The sequence below is a fragment of the Dysidea avara genome, chromosome 9, assembly GCF_963678975.1.
Source record: "Dysidea avara chromosome 9, odDysAvar1.4, whole genome shotgun sequence".
NCBI lineage: Eukaryota > Metazoa > Porifera > Demospongiae > Dictyoceratida > Dysideidae > Dysidea > Dysidea avara.
Window position 1 is genome coordinate 6,860,394 of NC_089280.1, and position 11,500 is coordinate 6,871,893.

Below are 11,500 nucleotides of genomic sequence, written 5' to 3' on the forward strand. Positions count from 1 at the left end.
CCAAATGGTACAATGGTATGAGATGGACATTTGGGATTAAACCCCACTCAGTGGTACAATGGGATTATCCTGGGATGTCCCACCTGTACCAAATGGCACAATGGTATGGGATGGACACTTGGGCTTGAGCCCCTCTTGGTGGTACAATGGGATTATCCCAGGATGTCCCACCTGTACCAAATGGTACAATGGTACGGGATGGACACTTGGGATTGAACCCCTCTGGTTGGTACAATGGGATTATCCTGGATGTCCCACCTGTACCATATGGTACAATGGTATGGGATGGACACTTGGGATTAAACCCTACGTGTTGGTACAATGAGATTATCCTGGATGTCCCACCTGTACTAAATGGTACAATGGTACGAGATGGACACTTGGGATTAAACCCCCACGTAGTGGTACAATGGGATTATCCCGGGATGTCCCACCTGTACCAAATGGTACAGTGGTACAGGATGGACACTTGGGATTAAACCCCACTTAGTGGTACAATGGGATTATCCCGGGATGTCCCACCTGTACCAAATGGTACAATGGTATGGGATGGACACTTGGGCTTGAGCCACTCTTGGTGGTACAATGGGATTATCCCGGGATGTCCCACCTGTACCAATAGTACAATGGTACGGGATGGACACTTGGGATTAAACCCTACTTGTTGGTACAATGGGATTATCCTGGATGTCCCACCTGTACCAAATGGTTCAATGGTACAGGATGGACACTTTAGTACAATGGGATTATCCTGGGATGTACCACCTGTACCAAATGGTACAATGGTACGGGATGGACGCTTGGGATTAAATCCCTCCTGGTAGTACAATGGGACTATCCCATGATGTCCCACCTGTACCAAATGGTACATTGGGATAGGTAAAAGTTCCACTGGACATTCAGCGGCATCATTGGACAATTGTGCCCTCAGATCCGCCTATGTCTTTGCCACTGCTATTATGATTCTTTCAAATCTTTAGCAAATGACAGACTGATCATGAAAGTTGTGATGGGTGAAAACAGGATCTCTGTAATTCATATGGCTCACATGTTACAGTACATATGGCGATAATTGGCAGTATACACTATAGTACATTTACACTTTGAACAGTCTTATCAGGTATCACCAATACTATGAGAATATACATGTGTCTTATATCTTTGCTTGTAATCACAATTTTTTAAAGCAGTTGGATGTTTTACTGGTGGCCACATGGAAAAAAAGAACAAGCAAAAAGCATACCTGAAGGCTAGCACGAGGTACTGAGCTCAAATCCTTTTCATTTTTTTCCCCTTCTTTTTGCTATGGCATCTTTTGCTACAACATTTTGAGCACTAATTAGGAGTGACACTTGGCAATATTCATCTTTGGAGATTCTACAGCCATTATCCTGAACTTCTAATTTATGCAACCCATAGTTCTCCTGTAAAAGACCATACGTATATACATGTGTCAAATTATTCTTCTAGTATTAATTCTTCAATTCCAGAGTAGCAGCTTTGGCTAAATTAATTTAGTGGATCAAAAACCGTTTCCCACAGTGAAAGATCACCGAGTACAAAGTCACTACCTACAGTACTTCCTTACTCACCAAGTACTGTAAAGTTCATGCATCAAGTTATGCCTATAATGCAAAAAAAAAATAAAAATAGACGTCCATCCAGGTTTTTAATAAGTATTCATGCTCAGAGCCAAGCTGGCCCACCTCAGTTATCCACTGCTCCACTAGTAGTATACCATTAGTGCTGAGAAAATTGGAGCAGATGTCATGGGGTGTGCGGGTTGTTTTGTGTGCACACTGGGCCAATGGAGCGTCATATATTGTCTTATTAAATACCCTGCTGTCTGCATGTGTGTCCACACATATTTTGTTTTGAGAATAGTTGGCTATGTTATAGTACGCAAAAAAAATAGTTATCTCATAATGATAAAAGTAAATAATAGAAAAGAGAGTATATTTAATTACCACCAAAAATGAGCCTGTTACAGTAAGTCTATATTACTAATTGTCCCTGTATAACCTATATTCATTTCAAAGAAGCAGGCTCTTCATTATTTACTTTGATAATGATGATGTATTTACATGTAATGTGACATCATACTTCCTTGATTGCTAGTTGGAAGTGACCTTATATTACAATCAGTTATATCATTTACAATTGGAATGTTATGCCAGTTGTCTACAGCAACACATTACAACATTGTTGCACACCCACACAATTTCTTTGCTATCATCATTCTTGATGCTATATCATGTGTGCAGCTACATGAAAAGGCAGATAACACTGGGCTCTTGGAAGTTTAGTATGTCTGTGCAGTGTAAATTCCTGACCTACTAACTGTGCCAACAGCTTGCTTTCTTGCTGTATGCTAGGTACAGTAAACAAAATATTCCATTATTTGGCAATATAGAGCTAGAGCACATATAATTAATCTACAGTCAAACCTGTGTCCTGATTATCAAGGTGTCCTGATTTTCCAGGTCGGTTTACATGTTAAGGGATACTTTGGGACCATTACCAAGTGTCCAGATTATGCAGTTGTCCTCATTTTCAAGTGTCCTGATCAACAGGTTCCAGGGGTTTGAAAGCTTGACCCACAAACATGGTCAAAGTAAATTTTAGTCAAAAGGCTGTACTTCCTACTAGATAAGGTGTCTGAAATTCAGGCTGATCCATATCTCGATCCATATAATGCCCGCCGTAATTCCTGCTGTGTCAGATGTTACCTTCAACGTTATCACTACTTTAACCGTCCCGTATGACAAGTTCTTTCCAGATAGCGTTTTGTTATCTCAGAGTACAAGGTCTACTGTTGTGATGATGCCTCGGATGATGCAATTTGTCTTGAACTTTGTGCATCTGATGCAACATCCGATGGGCATAAAAGAAAAGGGCAAGTGTCAGAGTTCAGTAGAAATCATACCTGTAAAATGTGCAAGTTGTGCAGACGTTTTATTGCCTGCTTGGCGTTAGTCGGAGTGATTTTAGCAACAACATGTGCAAATCCACAGTGCGATGGGACCGCAAGTGTGACTGTAGTGTACGAAGACACTCAGATAAGACGCGTTGTGTGGAATGGAGTAAACCAGGTGTCGTCCTTTGCTGTTGGAACGCCATTTACAGCAACAAGGTTGTCACTAGAAACTGACAAAGAATCATACGCGGGAGAAAATGGAATTGCAGGTTACCCGGCTAATAATTTTTGGTTCCCAGCAGGAACACGTGGACCAAACAGTTTGTACATGTTCGGTACAGACACTTTACAGTGGAGTGATATTGATGTGTACTGTAAGCCAGTTGGTGTACATGCTTTTGGATATGACATTGTTGGATTTTGTGAAGTGAACAGTAGCCCAACCCCCTGTTTGCCATACTTCAAAGTGCAGTTGAGAGGTGGGCAATGGACAGACATATCAGGACGTGGTTTGTGTAGTTACAGTTTGGCGTCCACCAACCTTACCAACCCAGTCATCTTATCTTATCCCAGTCAGTATGGCTATTCTGTGGAACTGTACGTTGCAGAACAAGAGACTGGCATCTTACATGTTTTAGACCTGAGTAATCCGCAATCTGAATGCTATAACATACCACGTGTAGGAGACCATGCGTTGAAGATAATTCGTATTGTGCCTGCTGTTGCTAAGGATGGATCGTTTGCTGGTATTAGAATAGAGTTATCTGTTGAAAGTTCTGGTAGTGTCCATCATGTATTGTTTTCATCTGGTCGGTTTACACAAACTAGCATTCAGACTGAAACAATTGTCTATGACTCATACAACCTCAACTATTTTGTATCATTTGCTGCTAACCTCAGAACAATGATTGTCTCTTTCAGAAATGGCACAAGACAGTATACACTACCTGTTACCTTAGACGACCCTGTCCGTTGTGAGAATTTGGTTGGACCCAACAGCCATTACCTGGTATGTCTCGCTGACAATGGTCTTATCCCCCTATTGATTAACATTGCTAATGGTACCAGCCAAACTATTCCGATTAGAGATTCTCCAGTTACTAAGTTGGGAACACTAAACGAGAACATGTTCTATTTAGTGAATTCACACCAAAAACTGTCACTGTATGTGGTTAACAGCTCAAGCATAGTGCATATTGGGACGTACACAGTACGCAGCAATAGCAATTTTAAACTGATGGATTTCACCAGTAATATAAGCTGCAGTGTTGATGTTGCTAATGAAAGTAACAATATTGACTTGATTAATCAAACTGATGAGCCAAACAATCAGACAATTACAACTAACCACACTAGTGATGAGCCAGGTGACATGCCTACTAATACGCCAATCAATGAGACTGGTCCTACCAATGCTACCGTCACAACTGGTATAACTGATAGCACAAATGTGAGTACTGATAAACCCAAAGAAACAAATGTAACTAGCCACCCAAGCAACACAGATGATACAAGTGAAGCTAATAACACAGAAGCAGATGGTCCTGATAGTAACAAGCAAACAGAAGATTCTGACAATTCGAATAACAAAACTGGAGAATGGATTGTTATTTGCATTTTAGGTATTGTAGTTGTTGTGCTGGTAGTTCCTATCATAGTCATTTTAGTCGTCATGATTAGGCAACTTACCTCTAAGCACCATAAGTTGATACTTTCACAGAGAGTCACAGCAGAAGACGGAACTAGGTCTCAGAAAGACATTGACAAACTTATACCTAACCCGGTAGGCAAACAACAACCAACTCCTGATGACATCCCTGAAAGTAAACCTACCTCATTTGTAAAAAGCTTATCCTTTACTGGTGGAAGTTGTGGTGACAACAGATCAGAGCACTTTGTACCATTTGTGGAGGCTAATTCCATTAAATCACCACATCCATGCAGCGATGAAAATTCCTCTCCTGCTCCTTCACCGGACTTGAGGTTCAGTCCAGATGGAACTGATTTAAATCCATGAACAAAACTAGCCTCTCCTCTCCCACCTTATATTATACTAATAGTGTATTTTATCATGTTTGTAATGTTTCTATATTATTGTATTAGCCACTATGTAATGTGTTTAGTAATTTATTTATGTAACGATTTGACCGTATTTGATTTTTTAACATTTTATGAACATCATAAATAAAGCTGAATAACAGCAAATTGGTTGACAGCATCTGTGAACATCAAATTGTGACACCCTTGTAACAGGAATTCAGTGTCTTGTTTTCAATGGATAAATATCTGAATTGATTGTGCAGCTATACTCTTTTATTGCCCACGTTAACAGACTTCACTGTAAATATCACCAATGTGTTAATTTTAAAGGGCACAATGTTGACATACCTGTGGTTTTACACTTTCACGATCAATCCTTTGTTATCATTAAAAATAATGATTTTCAATAAGCCCTGCCATACTGGTGAAATTTTGTTGGCAAGATGTTTCCAACAGCAACAACAGTTGTTAGTCCCAAATAGTCATTCTAAAATAAAAGCACATGTATGTTCTGTGCATAGGAAGAAAATGCTGGTTACTTTATAGTTGCAGCTCCTAGCACACAGTCAAATATGTAAACACATCTGGGAACCTTAGACATGTTGGAGAAAATTGGATTTAAAAGTTGCTGCCTAGCGAACCAGCACTGGGATACCTGTGCACCACTGAGGCACTTACAAATCCTCCTGGGGCAGAACTAGTAACCCAGTCCAGGTCTCAAGGAGAGAAGTCACAGAACCCAAAGTTTCACAACAACCACAACACTACTAGGACAGTTGGACATTTGCTACACCAGGTACCCATTGATGATACAGCTGGGTGGATTGCTTTCCCAGTTGACACCAGGTCCCCATTACACAGCTGGGTAGACTGGAGCAATGTTAAGTAAAGTTTCTTGCTCAAGGAAAACAACAGCATTAATTTGGCATAACCAGGCATCAATCCTGAAACTTTTCAATTACCAGGCTGATGCTCTAGCCACTTGGCTATGCTTCCTCACACACACACACACAACACACACCATCCCTGGTGCCTATGGGCTCATTTACTACACAGCTGTGATCAGGTTTACAGATACAATTGTGTGTAATATCAGGAGCTCATCAAATAGGATTTGATGAGCTCCTGGTAATATGGACACATGTGGACACTCTGTTTAGAACTATATACACAGTGGCGGATCTAGTACCCCCACACAGAAAATCTGGTTGGTGAATTACTTCAGGGACTGTTGCACCTCAGTCCATATCCTGTGACATTCCATAATGTCAACAAGAATAAATCTTGAACTTTGTATTTGTGCTATGGTCAAAACAATACAATAGGTATCAAGATGTACATGATAATCACTACAAGTAAACAGTGCATGTATATACTGGGAGGATTTAAATACCCCACATTTACAAAACAGTTGGCAAAATCCTATTAACTGTCAAAGCAAAGTATAACATTATGGTACCAATTCATAAACATATGGCTGGTGAATACAATGTATACTAGATAAATAAAACATGAAATTTAAAGGGGGAAGTAGAGACCACTGAATAAAGCAACGGAACAAGAAGGGATTGCCGGGGTGACAATGTAACTGACACAAATCTCTTCTTGTTAAACATTTTTCGAGTAAATCATTCTGTCCACTAAAATAGGATTTGTAATTTACATTACCGCTCCAACAATCCCTTCTTGTTTCATGGCCCTTTTCAACAATCCATATTCTCCCTCTTAAACTATCTAGTTTGTTTACGTAAATCAATTTATACAGTTTGTAAAATTCAGATTGTGGTATACTTTACAGAAGTGCTGGCTTGTAGTAGCTACTGTAACCACTGTTGAGGGTGTTTTTGTTTTTTTCAACTTGCCTTGAGATGATGTCAAAACTAAAAACTGATAGTCAGTGGACACCTCACAGCTTAATACACACAGGGGTGGCTTGAGTTGTAGTCATCAAACATCTTAGTAGTGTGTTCAAAGATGGTAGTCACAATAACTGACCATTCTCTAATTTCCAAACAGACCACACAGAGAGGGAGACACAGTGTCCAAAATACAGATTGACCTGCTGACAACAGTACACCAATGAACTTTTAGAACCCATACTATACTGTACAAAACACAGCTACACTAAGTTGGGCTCTGAAACTTTAAATACATAAGCACTTTTTACCTACTAACACCATCTACTAACTATCCCAGGAGCTTATAGAACGATCACTTAGTTACATAGCATATAACAACAGCACAAATACTCTAATAAAACAGTCAGAATACATATTTTACTGGATCAATACTAAAGGACTGCAAAGTAATAAATGGAAGTGAAATACTGACCCACTCCACTATATATGGTACCATGGTCATCCTCCCCAAAGCCATAAACAATTCACCCAGTGAGACTCAATTAATTGAAAAGATTGTTACATCATCTTCAGTTGGCATGGCTGGACCAACAATTACTATTTTACCAATTTATAATTATGGTGAGACCCATAAAGTAAGGGTCTGGTCGCTCCAGTATTCAAAATTTGAAGCGTGTTACAGAAAACAGGTAACACCACCCAGTTTGCATTGGTAAATTTTTTAGAGTTACCGTAAATATGTAATATGTTTATCATGAACTTTTGTGAAGATGTGATATAATTGATTGAGACTGTTTGTAGTCCCCAACTGGTGTTCTTTACAAGATCAAAAGATGGTGGTAGTAAATAACCTATTTTGATAACCTATTTCAAGGATCACTTACTTTGTATGATTGTCAGACAACTATTCTTGCTGCCATTATTGCTTTAATTACATTCCATTGTTACAACTCAGTGATGCTAGAGTGATCAGACTCTTCCACTCTACGCGAAGGACCAGGCACTGCCAAACCATAAATTTGGTGTGTATGTATAATATTGTACATTGAGCTGTGATGCTTCAGCTCCCTGAGATAATATCAGCTGAAGCCAGCACCAAGTCAATCAAATCAATGCAGTGGAGGATCCAAGCCCCCCCCCCCCCCCCCCAAACAAAAATTTTTTTGAGATATTTTAATAGAGCAGTCAATCAAATACTTTAATAGAACAGTCACCATACATAACACTGTTGAGAATTCTCCACACTGGATGAGTATGAAAACTAGTATCTACTGGGCACACTAAGCCTGCTAAGAATATTTTGCAAATGAAATCCACATGGTTCTTTGTTAGTCTGGCACCGCCTGCCCTTTTGCAAAAAGTAAGGATCTGGCAAAATACAGATACCATAAAGAATTCAATTAGACAGCATACATAACTGCTGGTTACATCATACTATTGTCCTTCAACTTGAACAAAAGCATTGCATTGCCAATATGTGTGAGCATCATTGGCACACACTAATTGGCTACTGCCAAATTTGAGTGGTAGAAATGATTTAGTATCTGTACTTCACCAGACCCTTCCTTATTACAAAAGACCAGGCAGCATCCTTTGCATGCCATTCTTTAGGCCCATATATAGCTAGCTGAACTACTCATTTGTTAACCCCTATACATCTCTTGATCAATGTAAAAAGCAATATAATTTAAATATTTATACATAAAACCACTCTACATCAAAATTTTCAGTCCTGAAACAGCTGTAGCTCTCCCACAGACCATACACCTACCACCCCTCAACCTTGCCAATTCTCCCCTGCAATGTAGTATTCAGTATTCTAAATAATGCTCACCTCTAGAAAAGTCGCCAACACGTAACTTAACAAATTTCTAGTTCGAGAAGACGAGCATATCATAAGCATTGAAGCAACCAGCTATAGACGAAGGAAAATAAATGTTGGGAGAACGCCTACATTGTCCCTGCAGACTCGTTGCTAGGTCACTAGAGGCCTGGGAGTTCCCCGTAATCACAACACAATGGAAACTCGCCTTCTTGTTCTACTGATCATCGTTGCTAGCATAACTACGTCACAACAGTGTAGCGGTAGACTCAACGTCAGTATTTTGTACGGCGACTCACAAATCGAACGCGTACAAGTGGAAGGAATCAACTTGTTCACTGCCTTCCCAGTGGCTACTTCTTCTTCTTCAATAGACCTACCACCAGCTATAACGGACAGTCAAGCAGGAGAGAATGGTGTTCTGTACAATGGAAAACACTACACATACTTTCTACCTTTGGGAAATGCTGGTAAAAGGATTGTAGCCTTGTTTGATGGTACCACTGAAAGGTGGACTAACATTGACGTGAATTGTGAGCCAGTTGGGCTGGCTGAACGATCACCTTATGAGATAGTCGGGTTCTGTGCTGTTAACACAACCTTTAATTGTGTGCCATACTTCAGACTAGCTAAACAAGATGATGATAGCTGGGTGGATGTATCAGGGTCCGGCCTATGTAGCTACAGGTTGTCTACCACCAATCTTACCAATCCAGTTATCATGCAATATGAGAGTCAGTATGGGTATGCAGTGAAGCTGTACTTTGCTGAACAGGGGACTAACAGGTTACATGAGATAGACCTGGGTGAACAAGAGACAAATTCCTATGATGTCCCTGACTATGGGCAACACCAGTTGAAGGTTACTCGTCTTGTGCCTGCAATAGCTACTGATGGATCATTTACTGGACTACGACTGGAGTCATCCACTGATAACTCTGATAATGTTTATCATGTATTGTTCTCATCTACTGCTCAAAGCTTTTCACAAAAAGTTATTCAAACAGAAACAGTTGCGTTTGACTCAAACACCCTTAACTACCTTGTGTCATTCACTGCTAACCACAAAACTATGATTGTTATATCAGAAGATGGTACAACAAGACAATATAAACTATCCTCTACCTTAGATGACCCCATCCTATGTGAAAATATGGTTGGATCAGTTCATTCTCTGATTTGTCTTGCTGATAAAGGTCTTAGCCCCTTATTGATCAATGTTAATAATGGTACCAGTAAAATCATCTCAGTTGGTGACCTACCGGTGGCCAGAATTGGAAAACTTACTAAAAATACTTTCTATTTGTTGAACATACAACAGGAGATGTTGTTTTATGCACTGGGTTCAGATTTAGTGCATCTTGGAAGGTTCACAGTACACAGTGACAATCTAAGAATAATGAGTAGTACAGGTGATGTCACATGTGACAGTGTACAAAGCACAGAACGAGATGGTCGTTTCCCTACAACAGCTTTGGTGATCCTGGTATTATCTTGTATTGTGTTGTTGGTTGGCTCAGTAATTATTGTGTCTCTAGTGCTGTACCGTAGCAGCAAAAAGTCACTATATGTAAAGATCCCTGATAACAGCTCTACCTCTTCTTCAGATAGCAATGGTGATCCAAAAACACTGGAAGTGCCTGATGAACGTATTGAAGAAAATAACGTGCAACGCTCTGTTCCTACAATTAATCAGAACCCTAGTATTCAGGCTAACGCTATTCAACCTGCACCATCCGGTTTGATAGCTGCTAATCTTACCATTGATAATACTGGCTATGTTGAGGGTGAGGTAGTTGAACCAAAGCAATGCTCTAGTAGTAACCCAGCTCCACCATCATATGAAAGAATGACTCCCATCGGTGGCCAGCCCCAAGAACATCTTATTGTCATTCCCAGAGCTCCACCACTAACCTAGTATATCTATGGTATAACTGAGTGCTAAATTTGTTTATGGCAAATCGTGTGGAATGCACATTTTTATCACTTATACTACTTGTACCTTTTGTATATCAAATGTGTTCTCTTTGCTTAGTTTGCTACGTACTGTATGTTGTATTTCAAATACATTGTGTTACTGTTATCAACCCTGTTCCTGCTATAAATCTGCAGAAGCCACAAGCAGGCTTGTATTATAAGTTAGTATTAATTGTACGTATTTCATGGCTGTTGGTTGCTACCAACAGACCTTTGGTGTTTTTACACCATAAAGCCTAAATAAAAATAAACTGCACATGGAAAAGTAATTCTACACAGATTTTGTAATTAGAAATCTGTACGAAATACTTGAATCACACAGAGTATAAAAATGGCAGGTTTCGAGCATGACCTCAAGGAGTTAGGCGTGCAGGGCATCTCTTCCGTGGGGAAGGCGCTATCGTCTCGAGCAGAAGACTATGTCAACGACCAACACCTTGAACAATCCTGGGCCATCATGACAATGAAATACGCTGAGACTCACTTCAAACTGCTGCAGAGTTATGATGCAACTACCCTCAGACTGACTGCCAGCGATGATGAGATCTATTCAATGTTTATGGAAAAGTTTAATAATCTGAAATTGGAGCTACTAACACCTGATGATTTGAAATCAGAAGCTGCCAAAACTGCATGGAGAGAATACTGCAATTATTTTGAAGGAAAAGTGGAGGATTTTAATTTTGCAACATTACTCAGGCTGGATGTAACCAAGGAGTACACGGAAGAGAACACGATAATAGTCCCACGTGTGCAGTTCCTGGCTATTGAGATAGCTAGAAATCGACGCCACATGAACACAATGCATCATGTCACTAGTTGATGTTAACATATTTAGTGTTAAATTTAAAAGGATAATTTCTCTTGCACATAAAATAAGTTTTG

At 39.8% G+C, this 11,500-nt stretch overlaps 1 protein-coding gene across 1 annotated transcript; it reads left to right on the forward strand.

The window, feature by feature from the left end:
- Positions 1–10,946: 10,946 nt before the first annotated feature.
- On the forward strand, positions 10,947–11,438 carry LOC136267439 (protein PBDC1-like). The gene has a single exon (XM_066062602.1). It carries the CDS (start codon positions 10,947–10,949, stop codon positions 11,436–11,438), a length of 492 nt encoding a protein of 163 aa, XP_065918674.1.
- Positions 11,439–11,500: the final 62 nt, after the last annotated feature.